Here is a 19,548-nt window from a genome sequence, read left to right on the forward strand (position 1 = left end):
ATACAGAGATGCTGTATGAGAAACCAATGTGAGTTTGGAAAATTGCACAATGTAAATGTATTTTATACCTCAACAATGGAATTATGATCAGTAGAAATGGCCATGACATGGGACCTTTAAAACAACCAGTAGTCAGATAAGGTAATATCTAGTAAGCCGGGCAGTGTGGGAGGCAAGCCAGGAGCTGAGCTGGGCAGTGGGAGGCAGGCCGGGAGTTTTTTTTTTGTTAAGCATGGTTACTACACAGGCTGCCGAAGATGACGTCAATGACGTCGCGTAGAGCTACGTCTTGTGTGTAATGCGGAAGTAGGCGTGGTTAAATCTAAACTGGGTTGGAAAAACGATAGACGCCGGAGGCGGGCAGCGTCAGGTAGAAAAAGTTGTTTAGCCTTCCCAAACCTGAGCCTCACACGCCACCTATGAGTAAAGGGTAAACAAACACTCAATGCAGCAAGTGTGACGTCCGTCTGTGCTTTTCCGACGACAGGAACTGTTTTTGGGACTACCATTGCATTACTATTTAATAAATGACTATTCATAAAAGATATGACTGATGTGTGATTATTATTCATGCTTTATACTGATATAGGGCTAAGTAAGCAATCAATCCTGCAAATTAACCCTTAGTTGTTCAATATATTTATTCAGACAATGTGAGTAGAAATACAGAAATTCTGCTCCCACCTAAGGCCAACGTTGCAATCTTACAATATTTCCCTAAAAACGTACCAAAACGTAGAAATGTGAAAACTCTTTCATATCTGCACCTGAGGCTCCCTACAACAACATCTGAAAGGTAAAAAAAAAATGTGCTAATGTTTTTCTATATTTGGGCTTTACAGAGTTAAGGTTATTTAAAGGTATGAATGGGCTGGGCTCTAAAGTCTGTGAACAGCATCAACAGTTGTTTCACTAAAGAATGTATTGATAAAACATAACCTGTAGGCAGATAATGACATGTGTTTGTTAAGGCAGCGTTTAAAACCTAACCCAAATTGCTGTACAATCATTGCATTATTCAAAATCATAGATAATTATCACGTCTAATGTAGCATAGTAAATTATTTGGACATTGTATGATGACAGTACCATAAATTGTTCCTTACCATATTTGTATATATATATATACAAATATATATAACACTAAGTGTTGAATAATATATAGATGTGTGTGTGTATTCAGTTAAAAAGACTGCCACATCCTCCTCAGCTATCTTCAGGCAAAACGCGTGTCAAAGCCATTCCAGGTGAAGCAGCACCACATTACATTCGGTCGATAATCAAAGTAGTAAGATCAATCCATAATTACATTTCTCAGCCCAATATCATAAACTATACATTTGTTTCAGGGGCTATACAGTGTGTACAGCTCACCCTTTGTCTTTAGACCCTGGCAGCTACAAGGACCAACTCCAAAAGAAACCCCTCAGTTACTGGGAAAAACATGTTAGAAACATCAGAGAGCAATGCCCTCTGGGGTTTTAGGTATGGGCTCTTTAAGATAATATGGTGCCGACCATTAAGTGCTTTGTAGGCTAGGAGAAGAATTTTAAATTATATTCTATATTTTATAGAGATTGTTTTTCCATACCAGGGGCCTCATTTATAAAGCCTTGCGTAGGATTCACGTCGGAAGGTTGCTTGCGTAGGACAAAGCAAATAAATACGCACAGACATTTTCCGATTCATAAAACACTGCGTACCGGTGTAGGACTTGCGTGCGGCACGTCCTCCGCCGGTTTCCCTTTTATAAATCACAATCAACTCGAAATGCGGCGCAGCTTTTGCGGGCTTCACGTAACGCCCATATTTGCCTATAAATAGTTAAAGAAACGCCCCGTATTAATATTCATTCAGACTGACTGCATGAAGAAGATCGCAGGAAATGACGACAGAACAGCTAAAAAAGGCTTTTCACATTGTGTCAGATTTTGTTCTTTTGGGAAGGTGGAGACAAATCACATTGTTTGGTGGATGCAGTTTGAACCAGAGTAGCAGCATGGAGGTCGGATCGTCACCAAAATAAATAAATAAGTGGTCCGAAAAAAGTTAATGACAAAATACACACAGGGCCGTCCCTCCCTACAGGCCGATCATGCAGACTGCGTGGGGCCTCACCTTGCGGAGGGGGCCTCACCTTGCGGAGGGTGCCTCAACTGAGCCGAAAATGCGGCGCACCTATGCGCTTATGTGGCGCAATTAGTGTGGCGCGGCACGGTTTCACCACTGCGAGGCTCCACTAGCAGGGGGATCCCTGCGGAGTGGAGTCAATTAATGTTTATTTTTTTATTTGGTGGTTTGTGTTCCAGCTGTCGATCAGCTGTGCGCAGCGTCTCCACTGCAGCAACTCTATATCCACCAGTTAAATGAAATAAAACAAATGTGTTGTGTTATATCAGCTGCCAAATCTACCAAATATATGGTGTTCTTAGTTTCCATACCTCCTGTGTTTTATGAGCGACTTATCAAGTCTTAGCAAACGGCATAAAACATGATTAAACATGATAGTATATAAAACCATGCTCGTATCTACAACCTATAGAAAAGCAAAACGGCATCAGTTTAGATGTAATTCTGTCCTTCTGCTTACTGCATCATTTATGAGAATACTTTGGACATATTCCATATTCAAGGTGGTTTTCAATAACATATCCGTATATATTTATTTCTCCAAGTTATGTTTTTGTGTGCACTGAGAGTCTCAAACAGGCGTTTTGTTTAATCATTTTAAGATTGGCTTTAATCAATGTTTGAAAATGAATTCTTCTTATTTGATAAATGAGAGGTAACATTTTATTTATGGTATTATTTCCACATATTTCTCTCCATTCTTCCTTCTGCCAACGGTGTCGCAGTTTCTCGTCTCTCCCGTTGTTGTGCTTAGTGCGTACGCATGGGTTAGAGTTTGCGTGGAGGACCGCACATTTTCCCGTCAAGTTTGTTTTTTATAAATCGCAAACATTGCTTAGAAACTGGCGTACGCCATCTTTTGAGCGTACGCACCGTTTATAAATGAGGCCCCAGGTCTTCTTCCTCTCAGCGAATCACTCTTGCTATACAAATATCATGTTATGTGTCCTCATCCTATTGTCTGTTACAGTGGCTTCAACATTTCCCAGCACTTTTCTAGCACTTTTAAGAAAGATGTATGTAATGTAATGTAATGTTAATGTAATGTATGTTATATTCTATACATTTCCACACAATCAAGTTTTCTGCAACAGGCACATCTTTTTTCGATTTGTTTGAAATGTAGAAATGTGGACTTTGTAATGTTAGGTGAAACAAACCCCTCAGTGGTTAAAGCAACGACCTAACAATCAACATCGGCACCTCTACTGTTTCCCCGACTCAGACTGCAAGGAATCTGGGTGTGACCCTAGATAACAACCTGTCCTTCACTGCAAACATCGCTGCTACAACCTGCTGCTGCAGATACACCCTTTACAACATCAGAAGGATACGTCCGCACCTGACCCAGAAAACGACGCAGGTTCTGGTCCAGGCTCTCGTCATCTCACGCCTAGACTACTGCAACTCCCTCCTGGCTGGTCTACCTGCATGTGCCCATCCGACCTCTGCAGCTCATCCAGAATGCAGCGGCTCGTCTGGTCTTCAACCTTCCTAAATGTTCCCACACCATGCCGCTTCCTCCGCTCGCTTCACTGGCTTCCAGTAACTTGCTAGAATCCACTTCAAGACACTGGTACTTGCGTTACCATGCTGCGAATGGATCTGGCCCTTCCTACATCCAGGACATGGTTAAAACCATACACCCCAGCACGTGCACTCCGCTCTGCATCAGCCAAACGGCTCGCTGCACCAGCACTGCGAGGGGGACCCAAGTTCCCATCAGCAAAAACACGTGGGTTTGCTATCCTGGCTCCAAAATGGTGGAATGAGCTCCCCATTGACACCAGGACAGCAGAAAGCTCACCCATCTTCCGGCACAGACTGAAAACTCATCTCTTTCGACTCCACTTCGAGCGATAGAATTACTATCAAAGCACTTATACTACTAACAAAGGACTGGCTTATCTAAAGCTAGTTGAGTAGCACTTGAAATGTTTTGGCTCTATGAACCCTGATGTACTTATAGGATTGTGTTTTCTTCAAGTTTGTATCTTCCTGGTCGAATGCACTTATTGTAAGTCGCTTTGGATAAAAGCGTCAGCTAAATGCAATGTAATGTAATGTAATGTAACTGTGGATTCAAGGTGTGGAGCACCCTTCCTGCTCTGTTGAAATGTTGAAATGGCCCCTGGTTTTCTATTGTGCTACGGAGCATCAGTCAGTGGTTCTGTCATGTTTCCTCACATCCCTCTCTTCTCAACTCTTTATGCCCACCAGTTCCCATAATCCCCAGCTACCTGTACGGCCTGGATGAGTCGGCACAGATGGCGTTGAAGAACCACACCCTGACACAGCAGGCCTCCAGCGGGGGGCCTTCCACAGCATCGTGTCCTTATATGACAACACGGTGAGGACCGCGGGCCCCAACACCACAGTCAGCTCTACGGACCCCCCCCCCTGCTCCAGAGCTGCCACAGAACTCCTCCGAATGCCCCCAGTCCAGCGGCAGGCTGCGCAATGAGAATGTGAAAGTGGGACTGCTGTTTGCCTCCAAGGCCACCGTGCAGCTGCTGGTCAACCCCTTCATCGGGCCCCTCACCAACAGGTAGGCCCCTCTGTGTCTGTGTGGGGGAGGGAATACTCAACTGTGGGGATTCACACAGGTGAGAGAAGTACTCAGTTCTTGTACTTCAGTCAAATGTATACTCTGTTACAACTAAAGGTACTGCATCAAAATGTTACTCAAGTAAAAGCACAAAAGTATTAGCATCTTATTATACTTAAAGTACCAAAAGTAAAAGTAGAAGTACAGAGTAGCAAAACATTGAAATACTCAAGTGCCTCACATTTGTACTTAAGTACAGTACATGAGTAAATCTACTTAGTTACTTTACACCACTGGGAATGAACTGGTTAACACATTTCACAGTAAACCAGGAACATTACTGGTGACTTAGCAGCTTAGAAATGGAGTAGAAGCCGTCTGAACTCTTGTGGTTGTCACATAAAGAACATAAGTAATGCATTGTTGTTATTCCTACTAAAAGCTACTTTTATCCCTTGCATTTCATTCAGTTTAAAATTGGAATCATTACATTTGAAAACACTTCAGGACAGATCACTGGGTGGTTTTTAGGTTAAATAGTGTTTGACACAGCACTGAATTGTGATGTATAGCCACACATTATAAGTGCTTTCAACCTTTTTCTTTATTATCGGTGAATCCACAAGTTGTTTTTTCCTTTGTCGATAGATTGTTCTGTAAATGTCAGGTATAATATATAGTGCCAGAGTTTCCTACTGCATGCAGAATTATGACCTAAAGATTCAGTTGCATTTCTTACTCTCCCTATAACCAGCACCATCCATGTGTAGCTGTCACTCTGACCCATCAGGCTTGTTCTGCTGGTCACTGAAATTGTCAATTGCATCATGCAGTTACAGCTCATTTGAATCCATGTGAGGAACAGAACTACAATCATGGTCGTATGTGGCATTTGACACAACTCAGCGTGTGCAAGAAATGTTAAAGAGAAAAGACAGAAAACATTGGAAGACAATGATTTCATTTAAAGCAGAATGACGAAGGAACAGAGAGTGGCATGTATGGACAGACACTGAGGCTTCCTGCTAGCCGGGGGGCAGAATTGTTTTTAAATTTCCTCTTTTGTTGTAAAGCTGCAAGAGGTCAACACAGAATAACACTTGTGGACTTATTTAATTCAACATCCGACTCAAATCGGAGAGAAAAGCAAGCAAACAGAACTCCCTGTTCCAGTTATAGAGGGGAAACATGTCAGTAATGTCACATGGGTTTTGAGGTGTGTAACGTCATATCAGCTAATCCAACTGAATGAAATACAGAGCAGTCCTGAAGATGTGTGTGTGATTGTGCATTTTCCAGTTTCATGGATGGTTGAGTTCCTCTATTTTAAACCAACATAAGAGTGTGATAGGCCGTGACACTGGCCAATCAACACCTTTCTAAACACGGTGGCCACAACAAGTGTGTGTGTGTGTGTGTGGTGTGTGTGTGTGTGTGTGTGTGTGTGTGTGTTGTGTGTGTGTGTGTGTGTGTGTGGTGTGTGTGCTGGTGTGTCTGTGTGTGTGTGTGTGCTGTTGTGTGTGGTGTGTGTGTGTGTGTGTGTGCCTTCGCTTTTCCTGTTTACCTGTTTTTTCCTGCCAGTTGAGCCAATCCCAAACTTCTTTGAGGAGGAATTCAACATTCCAACGTTGGCTTAATTTAACGAAATCATTCTGAAGATTAAACCAGAGTCGGTGTGACGATTTGAGCAGAATGTGAGATAAATGTTTACAGGAATGGAGAAGCATGGATGCTCCAACAATAGTGACAACTAACCTCCAAAGCAATATTCAGTGTCTCAGATGGGCGCTCAGATATGCTGTAATTGAGGACATTAGTGGTTCTTAGTCACCTTCCATCCTGACAGAGACAATAGAAGGCAAGTCAAGCATGTCAGGTATCTGCGGTGATTACAACAGCTCTGATGTGCATGGCAGCTTTAAAACATTTTAATGAAAGAAGACGTTGTCATCCTGCTCCGCTACAATCGTAACTGAGTCATGCAACTACAGAATTTCTGCAGTGCTCCTGGGGTTACAGGACACAATGTGCTATGCAGTTTATTTGATTATTTTGACTTTCATTTTATGATTTGGTTTCACTTCATGTTGCACAAATTGTAACTTCAACACCTTATTAACATTTGGATAAAATCTTCATCCGTAATACCTGTGCTGGTTGCCATAGCGAAAATGTCTTCGGACTGACAATAGATTTGACTCGTTAAGCACACAAAAATAATCTCTTCCTCGCAAAGTAACACTACTTTAGAAAGTGATAGTATGCTGAGAAGAATACCATCTTTGAATAAAGCCATTTAGTTAATGTGTGTTTGTGTGTGACATGCTTTCTGTTGAATTATAATCTGCCTTTTTCTCTTGGTCCTTTCAGAGTAGGATACCACTTCCCTTATTCGCTGGCTTCTGTATCATGTTCATGTCTACTATCAGTAAGTCCTATACCACCTGTCGTCTTCATCAGAAAATCCTAATGTTTCCTCTTGCCTGATGTTTCTTTGTCTATATTTCTGCTCTTTGATGTGTAGTGTTTGCCTTCTCCCTCGAGCTAACGCTCTGCTGTTTCTGGCCCGATCACTGCAGGGTGTCGGCTCCTCCTGCTCCTCTGTGGCCGGTAAGAATCTTTTCTCTTTACACCATTCAATTCATCTGAATGTAGATTCTCAAAGGACATTGAGTGACAGCCTGAGCGTGGTGCATTTAAAGGAGTGCTGCATTAGAAGTTGTTTGTAGCCTAAATTAGACAGGAGGTGCTGACCTCCTCCTGTAGAGGGAGCAGGTTGCCTTCTATGATGCTACACAAGTATTTAAAGAAAGTCCTACTTTGGTGGTGTTTTGGACTATCTTACTTTAGTTTGTAATCTAAAAATGAAGCACACATCCAAAAGCCTATATGGACTGTTTGTTGTGTAACGGAAGAATTGAAAATGTTGCTTATGTTGGACAAAGTAAGCAAAGCTGCATAAAGATAACTGTATGTTTTCCTACATGTACCCGTATTGAGATAAAGCATAAAGACAATACGCTTTTTTTTAAGATGGTAACTCCCTTTTAAAACGTTCCTGTGAAAGTGGTAAGCTAAAGGATCCATTTAGGCCACAACCATCGAAAATCAGAAAACAACATAACAACTTCTGCAACAGAAATTGTGCAACAGAAGTATTAATTACGATACACCTAATTCAACACTGCCCTCCATTATTAAACTCCTGGAGGGTCATTTATTTCACGTGTTTGTGGTATTAAAGGCAGTGGCATACCTCTGGCTTTGTAAGGCTCAGTCAGCCTAATTGGACTAGCTACTAGCCAATTACCACAGCCTGTATTCAGCCTGAAAGCTATGGAAACCACCTGACATCTGAATCCAGAGATGATGAGAAAGTCCCAATAATAAACTGTACTGCCATTTGTTTAGAATCCTCAAAAAAAGGGATGAAAGATAGAACTCAAACATAATCGTGAGTAAAAGAAGCAGAGGCTAAAATCCCCAAACGAACACATGTCAACATGAGTTCCAGTTTATCCCAAAATGAGCCATGTGTTTTTTAATTAGCTAATGTGATTAGCGTTATGACATTTACCACTATTATATATATAAGTATATATGCACCACATTATTTGTGTCTGCTACGTTTTACATAGCTAACATGCTTTTCAACGAGTGGTTGTTATTGCAGGATCTGTACCTCTGTGTGTTCTCAGGTATGGGAATGCTTGCGAGTGTGTACACAGATGATGAGGAGAGAAGTCACGCCATCGGAATCGCCCTGGGGGTCTTGCAATGGGGGTGCTAAGTATGTACACAGATGATACTGTAAAGGTTACATCAGGTCTGGTTGGGCCAGTGGACAGTCAAATGTGCCAATTGCTTTTCTATCCTTTGACCCTGAGAGAGCGTGAGAACACAGAACAACATTCTGTCATGCTAGGTGCCAAACATGAGCGTATGAAGAGAACTGGATCTTCTTTTCCACATCTACTTGGGCCCATAGACCATGCTTGCCTTTTCTTTAAAACCAAAGCGGCGCCCATTAGCTAGCCATTCAAAAGTACTCAAATGCTACGAACATGCAATGGCGTCCGGATAAATTGTGTAAAGACATCACAGAAAGAGAGACTGCTCGAGACGCCATTACCCCCCTTTATAGCATATCTTTTATAGTTTTGCTATTTCAATGTTCTGAACGCAAAAAAATAAAACCGTTTTATACATTACATCACATGTCACTTGTTAGACGCTTTTATCCAAAGTGACTTACATACTCAATACTGTGGACAATCCCCACAGGAGCAATTTCGGGTGAAGTGTCTCAGGGACACATATGATTATAAAATCATGAACTCAATCAAATCAAATTCACCATTCGACAACAACTGAGTTTAAGAGAGTCAAATAAGTTTGGGCTTAATATGGACAATTCATGGCAAATTAAATTCTGGATTTTCTGACCCACATTTTAAGAATGCAATTAAACAAAAAATATTTAATGGATTAAGAAAAAATTGCATTCATATCTAATCTATCAAATCAAATGTTGAAACATGTATTCAACACTTTTTCAAAAACTAACCTGACACACTTAACAAAGCTGCAGTAACTAAAGTGATAATAAAGCTGATGTTTCCCCACAGTTGGCCCCCCCTTCGGCAGTGTGATGTACGAGTTTGTGGGGAAGACCGCTCCTTTCCTCATTCTGGCCAGCCTGGCTTTGTTTGATGGAGGTACACTTACATTGTTACTTACATTTAAATCAACAAGAGTCATGCCAAAATGAATGGAAATAATAATGTGTGAGCTTTACATTGTTAAACATATCTTCACATGTTTAATGTTACATTAAGTTGATACACTGTGTGTCTTCACAGCTCTGCAGCTCTTTGTTCTACAGCCCTGCAAGGTGGCCCCAGAGGTGAGTCTGTGTTCCCTGTTCATTCATTTCCTGAACGTTAACATCCTTCATTAAGGTGACCTTTACAGCTGCACATCATTTTAAAGATTTTGATGACATTGTATGGTCAATACAGGAAGTGAAATGTTAAGAAGGTGGATGATGTGCATCAACACATATGGCTTTTGGTAAATGTAAATGGAGTCACTCACTCTATTTAAAACATGAATCCAGACACAGTGTCTGACATCTCTCAAGAAAACAGGGACAATTTAACAGTCAGGATCCAACCTTCAGCTCTCCAACAAATTGAAATGTGACCAGCTCTTTCCTCTGATCTGTGGATTGGGGTATCATTGACGTTAGCTTCCAAAAGGCAGGCATCAGCCAATTAGAAGGCTATATAGAAAAAAATAAAGGAAATCAGTATTATAAGTAGAAACATTTCAGAAAACAGAGGTCCTGATTTGCAACCATTTGTAACGCTTTAAGCTGCATGTCAGTTTGTCTGCTTCTCCATTCCTGTTCCTCAGCGTGAGTTGAGACTTTGGTCAGCAAGACGGACAGCAGGTCTATGTTCGGGGCTATTAGGCTTAAGGAGAATGAAAGAAACTACCAGAGTCTTCAGTGAACACATTATTGATATGTTTTAAACACTAATGAATAATTCCTTCAGAAAAGAGATAAAGATTGCTTATTCCCTTCTGTTCAAAATGACACATGATCTTATATTATCTGAGATCTGCTGATGGAGGCAAAGCCAGCAGAAGGATCGGTTTTATTTGCAGATTATTTCACCATTCCAATATTCTACATCTCGTGCAATTTTTAGCAAACGATTCCATTTTAACAAGGTTCCCCAGAGACATGCATCAAGACATGTTAGTTCTGTTTGGATGTCAACAAGCTGCATTAGGCTCACACATGTTATAAAGGTTCTTTAAATGTATATAATTATAAACAGTGGGAATGCTTGTGACTGAATTATATCATCAATTCTGTGTTTGATATAGCATGTTGTTATCTGCCTTTGTCACAGAGTCAGAAGGGGACTTCGCTGTTAACACTGATGAAGGATCCATACATTCTAATCGCAGCTGGTAAGGAAATAATAGCAGATGTGAAGAACACTAATTCACCCCACTGAATCATCAGTAAGATATTGCCTTTTATTATGGTGCTGGGGATAAAGCAGGAAGAGAAATTTAACCGGAACTTTGTTGTGTTTGTTGGTCAGCCAAGCACAAAGCCAACAATTGATTTGCTGGATCCAGAGCAGGAATTGAGTTTTCCATATTAAAGTACAGAAATCAGATCAGCTTCTGCCTCACTCTTACACTGCTACCAGTTGCTGTTACAGCAAACTAAGCCCAGACACCATTTTCCCTCACCTTCATCAAACACATGTTCCTGGCGGACCACTAAGTTCTCTGACTGGACAGGATATTTATTCCCTCCGGCGTGCTCTGTACCTGCCATGGTCCGGTCCCATTTTGACATGTCTAGAATACTTCCACAGTTAGCCAACCTGACCAAAACATTGTTCCTGTTCCTAAGGGTCCACATTGGTTCGACTTCAGTCAGACATAGGTGGGAATGACTAAATCTATAGGGACCTTGTGAGCCACAGGGTCGCTGGTTTAAGTCCCGGAACGTCGAAGTAATGCCAAGTGTCCTCGAGCAAGGCACTGGACCTACAATGCTTCCCGAGAGCTGTATATAAAAGCTGCCCAAGGCTTCTTGTACTAAAGTGGGTTAAATTGTTTACCACATCAAGTCCTGATCGGACCAAAATACAGAACTAGCTCAAAAAACATCCTAGGGTCACCAAACCCATCGTTTCCCTAGAAATGCTGTTTAACATTCTGTCCATCACACCACAGGTTGTGGTTGTTACAACATGGAGAGCATCTCAGGTGTGACATGCCCCAATCAGTATCAGATGTTGAAAAAAACTGAAACGTTGGCTTCATTATTAAAAAGTATTATGTCAACAAATGTCAACTGTATTAGGTTAGTTGAAAGCAAAGATATAAAGTTGAAGTAAAACAAATGGAAAATCTGTTGTCATAATACAATTAAAGTCAAAGGTTGAGTTTTTTCAGTGCGTGTTCCCAGCCTTCTCTGAGGATAGTGACGGACACCTTGTGTTCCCTGCCTTTCCCAAAGAATATCAGGGGACACCTTACATCAGGGGCCTTTTCCAGTTTATCCCGATTCACCTTGGCTCGATGTGTGTTGAACATCTGTCCAGCAGCCTGGAGTCAGAATGCTGTGCAAGACATATGATCGCAGATCTGATGAAATAACTAAAGTTGATAATCAATATTGGTTCTAAGTGTTCTGATATCCACGTAATGGAGAAAACTTTGTCTGCTTTTTGTCAAAGGGAGTCCATGACTATGACATCATATTATATCACACAAAAAACAAACAGCAGATCAAAATTACAAACCCTTCCTGCAAAGTCTCACATCCAAGACGTTCAACAATGCTATCTGAAATCTCAGATCAGCAGTACTTTCCCTTCAGGTTAAGGAGTGACAGCACAGAAACAAAGAGGCTGTGTTTGTATGTGTGTATACCGTCATCCAGGCGGCTAAAGAGGTAACAAATAAGGACCAAAGAACAAAAACAGACCATAATTGACACTGCTTCCACTTATCTTTAATCTTCCTCCCCAGGTGCCATTTGCTTTGGAAATATGGCCATTGCCATGTTGGAGCCGACGCTGCCGATCTGGATGATGGAGACCATGTGTTCCAAGAAATGGCAGCTAGGTATTTAAAAGCTCAGTTCAGTAGTAAAATACACTCTACGCACAAAAACTAGTAGGAGGACCCACACACACTTTCTTCAGTTATTGTTGTAGTCTTCGTTACAGGCAATGTTTTACAAGACTACTGTACACTGTGTTTCACATGTTTCTTTTCCATCTACATAGAAGAAGGGGTCAGATTCTTAGAAACACCTCTGATTATAAAGCAGGGCAGCGCCAGCCACCAGTATGACCTTAATGTTAAATCCTGATAATTATCAGAAGCTCTTTGACAGTGCCCAGGGAAACTGAATATTAAATAACAAAGTGTTTTACATTGTTTCGCCTCCATTACAACATTATATTTACTTAACAATACTGACAACTATATTTGTCATAGTTTTTTTTTTTTTGTAGACAACCCCTGAATTCCATTTATTTTACAACTAGAACAGAAAGCATTTAAGTAAAGCATCATAGTGAACATTATGTAAGAAAACCCCATCACATGCTTTGTACTGTAATATAAAATTAATTTGTAGTAACTAACTGTAACCTTTTCCTTGCAAAGTCAACACTCGATTCAAGAAGAAAGGTCAAAATGAGCCATGACCTTAGTCACATGTTAACAATAACCAATGGGAAAACAACAATGTGGCTTTTCTCCAGAACTGCACCAGAAAACATCCAGTATTCGACCTCTACAAGTTTCAAATTGTAAAAAGCGTTTACGTTAACATCCAACTACAATATTTATTTTCTGAGCGCTCCAATATATCTGACCTGTGGCTTAATACTAGAGAGGTGCATGGAAAATAAAACAAACCTGTCTGTTGTTTAATGTACTAAAGGTTGTTGTGGTTAGCGGAGACATATAACCACAAAGCAGTAATTCGACCTTACTTAGTGACTTGACGTAGCACTCCTCTACCACGCTAGATATTTTCTATAGCGAGGCTTCCTGCAGTCTTTGGTGTTATTAGTTTGTTCCAGTGCGCTGTATATGAAGTCTAGGTCAGATAAAGAGGATGGGTGGGGAACAGGATATTAGGGTGTCATGTGCTGGCAGGTGGAAGGCACAAGTCTTCATTACAGACAATGGAAGCTGTGCTGATAGAGATCTGCTTATCACACTGTGTGGTGTGTGTGGTGTGTGTGTGTGTGTGTGTTGGTGTGTGTGTGTGTGTGTGTGTGTGTGTGTGTGTGTGTGTGTGTGTGTGTGTGTGTGTGTGTGTGTGTGTGTGTGTGTGTGTGTGTGTGTGTGTGTGTGTGTGTGTGTGTGTGTGTCAGGCGTCGCTTTCTTACCAGCATCCATCTCCTACCTTATTGGAACCTACATCTTCGGCACCTTGGCGCTCAAGATGGGGAGGTAGGGAGATACATGATCCTTATCTGTTCTCTCGGTATATATTTACTTTTCAGTTTGTTGGTGTTTGAGAGGTTGGCTTTATTGAGGCTTTTATGATACAGGAACATACAGCATTGAGGGACTTATGTATAAATAACATAGTCTTGTGAGAATATATGAATAGCTACATTAAGAACCTTTAAAGACTATGAAATACATTTTAAAAAACTTCCGCCCTTATGTGCAAAACTAACCGGTGGTTCGTACACAATATGTTCCATATGTGTTTCCATATAAGATATTATAACAGTTGAATTTGCTTGAATTGTGGCCTATTGCCTGAAACAAAAGGGAGACTGTTTTATCAAGGTTTCCCGATAAGTCATGATAAGGATTTCCTGTTTCATTATCACCTTATTGGTATTTCCTTCTTTTCAGGAAAATATTACACCACCTCACATTGCGCCCATTAGAAACATGTTTCCTCTTCAGGGACTGCCAAAAATAACAACCTTCCAAAAGAACAGAAACACATTGCTTTTGGATGAACCTTGTTCATTCCCAGCTACAGTATTAAGCATTGCAATGTATGTGACATATATATTTGAAGTATTGTTGTTATTGGTTAGGGAAAGCTGGCATAATTCTGTTTAAGTATTGGAACATATTATTGAAGTGTTTTAGAGAATACTGACTGTCTCTTCTCTCCTTACAGGTGGCTTTGTGCTCTCATTGGAATAACAGTGGTTGGAATCAGCGTAATATGTGTAAGTATGGGCAAGAAAACTACACCATTACTGTGGATTCAGAAATCAACTATGGGACAATTGAGCACTGGTCCATGAGGAGTTTAAAACATGAACTGAATTTTAAGATGTGCGGGTGTGCAGTGAAATCAGTGATTTGACTCATCCCATTCCTCAGCCAGTAACCACAGTAAATCATACAGGAAAGACTTTTCACTGACTATGAATCATCATCGACAGCGCCCTAAACAACCGATCTGTTCTATAGTTTGGTTTTCTTAATTTCATTGCGTCCATTGTTTTCTTTTAGTGTGTTCTAGTGTATTTTGTATGAATGTTTTCTTGTATGCTTCTTAAAGTATTTATTTATCATTTATTCATTATTGTTAAGGGTCTAAGAGTACTTACAAAAGCACTATATCAATTATATGTATTATTATTTCCCGGTCAGGACAGTCGGTTGGCATAACAAATGCTACTGTAAGTTTCCAGCTAACACTAGCTCTAGCTTGCTAGCTTGGTTAGCATGTTGCGTTCGTATTTTCAGTTTACTTTAATATTAGTTGTGTGTAACTGTCTAGAATATATAGAAATGTCCAAAATATATTCAGAGGGATGAAGATGAACATGGCTCACAGTGTTAAAAAAAAAAAACGATATGGTGTATAGTAGCCTACATGATGTGCATTAATGTAATGCATAATGCAATGTACCAGGCTGTAAACATATTTATTCTGCTGTGCAGTCTGTGGAGATTGATTCACTTTTGGAGCCAGCCTTATGTTGCAAATTGAAGGAACTGCAGTTTTTGGCACTTCAGCGTTAGCATTTCCCAGGACAGGAGGTTGCTGCTCGGTTGGACCCAGTATTTTGCTCTTGATGTTTGAAGATAAAAAAAAAAGGTCCAGGTTCTCCAGATTATTCAGATGTATCTATCTTAGTTATATGTCATTCCTGTTCAGAACTCATGCTGCCAATAGGAGACTTCACAATGATAACAAAGCTCAAACAAAAAGTATCTCCAAATATCAGTGTTGTTGTTTACTCTGAAATGGGTCTGTCTGTTCTAGGTTTCATTTGCCAAAAACATCTATGGTCTGATTATTCCTAACTTTGGAATTGGGTTTGCTATCGGTAAGTCTGCTAAATTTAGAATTACAAAGTTACAAAGTAGTATTCTCCCCGCTTTGTGTGTTAGACCTTTATTGTGGTGTGTTACAGGCATGGTGGACTCGTCTATGATGCCTATTATGGGTTACCTGGTGGACCTGCGGCATGTGTCTGTCTACGGAAGTGTGTATGCTATTGCTGATGTGGCTTTCTGCATGGGATTTGCTTTAGGTAAGGAATGACAAAACTGTAGCCATAATATCAACTATTAACTACAGGTTATGATGCCTTTAAATGAATTTCTAAAGCAATTAAATCTTCTGGTTTATCTTGTCAAGATTAAATAAAATACTGTTTTATTGTTGATTATTTATTTATTATTTCATGGTTATTACATATTACAAATATGTCAAAACAGATTTGAAAAGCAAAGTGCTCCTGACAAACAACTAAACTATGTGATTTGTCCTGGACGGTTGTAGGTCCGTCTATCGGCGGAGCCATATCTCAGAGCATCGGCTTCCCCTGGATGATGATCATCATTGGAATAGTGGATATTCTCTATGCTCCTCTTTGCATCTTCCTCAGGAATCCACCGGGACAAGAAGAGAAAATTGTAAGTTTCAAATCACACTTAAATAGAGTCAAACAAATACAGGAACACAGAGAAATATTGAAGGCAAGGTGAACAAACCACCAGAATGTTGTTGTTGGATGGATAACAAGTCGCACAACTCCCAACACTAATGTTTCTTGCATTGCCTTTCAGTCTGAATGATGCTGCAGTATCCCGATATATTCAACCACTAAGCTACCAGCATTGTATTCAATGTCTGCTCTTTTATATAAGCTGTATTAGTATAAATGAATATTAGCAAGAAAAATTATCCTGCTTGAATCATAGCATCGTAATTCACGTGAAATTAAATTTTAATAATTTTCCTCAAGTTTTTTATAATACATTTACTAGACAAGAATGTTGATTAAACCAGTCTAGTATAGACGGTCCAATGAAAACATTTTGGAAGCAATTCTCTTCTACAACTGCAACTATAGTTTGAGTAATGTTGGCAAAATCATCCCCTATCTTGTTGCCACCATTCCACAGAAGTCATATCTGCAAGGTTCACTATTTCACTTAGCTGATGTGTTTTAGCATGTCTCTAAGTGAGAACAAGGGAAAGTCATTAAAAAAGTATACTTTTTATTTAATAACTTCAGTCAGACAGGAACTCCTGAGCAATGATTATTAAAATCCTAAAGGAAATGCAAGAAAGACTGCGTTGTGTGTTGCCGGTTTGTCCGATATAGATACATGCATTTTATCATTTCTGTTTGGCACTTAACAGTAACACACTCATTCATGTTTTACAGACTTTAGTAAGTGGAAAAAAGCCATAATTACCGTGCTGTCATTGGACATCAATCAGCTGCATGATAATCTCCATCCTGCATGCTGATAACTCCTCCTGCTCCTCAATAATGAATTTAGATGATGAGGTAGTGGTAGGCCTTCCTCTGAAACTGGGTTGTGTTTTTAGAAAGTTCCCATGTGAGGTGTTAAAGTTAAATGGATTTTTAAAGGTGCTCATCTGTAACATTATAAACCTAGTCGATGTTTTTTCTTTACCATCTACTGATATTTACAGGAGATGGACACAAACACATACTTTTTATTTTATTTTGGGCCATAGTGCCTTTATTCCAGAGAGGGTGTTAAATTGAGAGATAGAGGGGAAGACATTGCCTTACAACTTACAACTTGTAACTTACAAGTTATTATCTAGTGGACGAGAATATATAATTGGTATACTTTGCAACTTGTGTGTGTGTGTGTTTGTGTGTGTGTGTGTGTGTGTGTGTGTGTGTGTGTGTGTGTGTGTGTGTGTGTGTGTGTGTGTGTGTGTGTGTGAATAAATCACTAAAAAAAATCAATGCAAGTGGTGATCATCAATTGTATATGTTCAGAGGCCTAGTGTGGAGGATAACATAAGGTCTTGAGGCAATTGGATGAAAAACACAATATTTATGATCAAAAACAAAGTCACTCGGTCACTTTTGACCCGAAACGCAAGAGAAGGGTTAAGATGTGTATCATTATTTTAGTGTCAAAGAAAACATGCTTTGCATAAAGCAACTATGCATAAATGAAATGTGTTCATAGAAATTGGAATTCAGTATCAAGTCATAAAAAAAGCTTTTAATTGATATATAAAAAAAACAATAAATCACATAATAATTTAACAATAAGCCATATAGTAGGTTGTAACCCTTGCATTGCTTAAACAATTCTAAAAAAAAGGACAATAGGGGACTTTGACAGATGTTGAGGCAGAAATAACACTTTCCTAGTCAGTAGGGGCTTGGCCTGTGAGCCGTAGGGTCGCCGGTTCAAGTCCCCGATCAGACCTAAATATGGAGTGTGGACTACTACTGGGAGAGATCCCAGTTCACATCCAGGGCCCTGCCTGTACTAGGAGCTGCCCACTGCTCCTAGTACTAGCATGGGTTAAATGCAGTGGTCACATTTCACTGTGTGTGCTGTGTGCATGTATGTGTGACCATTAAAGAGGGTTTCATCCCTCCGATTCTATATATTCTATATTGTCATTCCAGGCTATTTTGATGGACACCAACTGCTCAATGAAGACACGGTCCTACTCCACACAGGGGACGTACTACCAGGGCGACAACATGGATCCAGAATATGAGGATTATGATTAACAGGACACCAGCCATGCAGGTTAACCCTTCAGAGGATTTATTTTGTTGTACAAAAAAAGTAACAGAAGAAAAAAAAACAGCAATGAAACAAACTGCCAAGATATTTCTGTGTGAATGTCCCGCGTTCAGTCTGGTCTGTGTCCTCTTAGCAGTTGTACTGGAGCAAACCAAAGTTGTTCTTGATCTGTGGTTGCAAGCGCATTGTGTGAGAGATATTTTTTAGCCAAAAGCCTTATTCAGTAGAGAGATGTGTCAAAAAGCACTTTTTAGGTAGTAGAAGGGTGCTGAGCAACAAGTACGCTTTGCTGGTTTATTTTGGATACAAATCTGTGTTCATTTATGTGTAAGCCATTAAAAGTCGTGTTTGTATCTGCTGTACGTCCATGATGCTGTCTAGAGTATTATAACCAGACCTTTTGCAAGTTGGTATTATATTGGGTAATTGTGTGGTATGTCAAGAAACTGTTGTTTGTCTAAAGTCAGGAATAATTGTTGGTCTATGGTCCATGTTTGCATTGATGCAGTTACTACCAACTGTGTAGGGAAGTCAACACATTTAGGCTGGTTTAAAAAGGATGACGAAAGTGTTTTAAAACACAATATAGATTCATGATATCCTCCTTAGAACCGAACCTACAGAACCGTGCGTTATGGCAACGTCAGAGAAAGTAAGCTGCTGTTCACCCTGCTTTTTAATTTAATGAATCATTAATACTGTAAATACCCCAAAAGTTGACTTTATTTACCTCAGTGGCAGGGAGAATAAGTCCCACAGGAAATTAGGAAAAAGTTCTGTCATTAATAAGATGGTGCAGGTATAAGTCCTTAAACTTGTAAATAAGTTTGCAATTGACCACGTCCAGTACCCTGGTCTCTGTAGTCAACGTTTTTTCTTAACGTTTTATTGGTTAGATTGAAATAAGGTCAAGGTAAAGAGATTCTTCATTTGGTTCTTTAAAATAAAACACATCAGTAAATACTCCACTGATGAATGTCTGAAGCTTCCATGTGTCATAAAAACAGCAGTTGCTAAAATGTGACGAAACTTCACCACACTAAAGATGGCCGCCTTTACATGTAGCTTAGCGGTGGTGAACGGGGCCCTGCGGCAGTGATGGATTTAGTTTATAGCCTAACTTTAGCAATTTAGAGTCATGCCCTGATCTTTTTTTTTTTAACAGAAGTGAGAATGAAACTCAGCACTTGAAACTCGACCTGCAGAGTTTTCACATTTCCCGCTTTCCCTTATATAATTTGGCTCAAGAAAAATTGAAAATAGCTTAACATTAATGGGGAAAA

The 19,548-nt window shown here is 40.0% G+C and overlaps 1 protein-coding gene across 1 annotated transcript in view; it reads left to right on the forward strand.

Annotated features, from left to right (window-relative positions):
- The window catches only part of slc18a2 (solute carrier family 18 member 2), a 25,019-nt gene extending 5,852 nt beyond the window's left edge, over nucleotides 1–19,167 (forward strand). The window contains 17 exon segments of the mRNA XM_034122468.1: nucleotides 4,351–4,439; nucleotides 4,442–4,524; nucleotides 4,526–4,678; nucleotides 7,054–7,124; nucleotides 7,223–7,288; nucleotides 8,377–8,439; nucleotides 8,442–8,468; nucleotides 9,307–9,396; nucleotides 9,541–9,584; nucleotides 10,603–10,663; nucleotides 12,248–12,343; nucleotides 13,612–13,690; nucleotides 14,385–14,436; nucleotides 15,486–15,549; nucleotides 15,637–15,756; nucleotides 16,008–16,141; nucleotides 18,142–19,167. Coding sequence (XP_033978359.1) covers nucleotides 4,351–4,439; nucleotides 4,442–4,524; nucleotides 4,526–4,678; nucleotides 7,054–7,124; nucleotides 7,223–7,288; nucleotides 8,377–8,439; nucleotides 8,442–8,468; nucleotides 9,307–9,396; nucleotides 9,541–9,584; nucleotides 10,603–10,663; nucleotides 12,248–12,343; nucleotides 13,612–13,690; nucleotides 14,385–14,436; nucleotides 15,486–15,549; nucleotides 15,637–15,756; nucleotides 16,008–16,141; nucleotides 18,142–18,249 — 1,400 coding nt within the window. The 3' untranslated portion in view covers nucleotides 18,250–19,167.
- The last annotated feature ends 381 nt before the right edge of the window (nucleotides 19,168–19,548 follow it).

This window comes from Trematomus bernacchii, unplaced genomic scaffold (assembly GCF_902827165.1).
Source record: "Trematomus bernacchii unplaced genomic scaffold, fTreBer1.1, whole genome shotgun sequence".
Classification (NCBI taxonomy): Eukaryota; Metazoa; Chordata; class Actinopteri; order Perciformes; family Nototheniidae; genus Trematomus; species Trematomus bernacchii.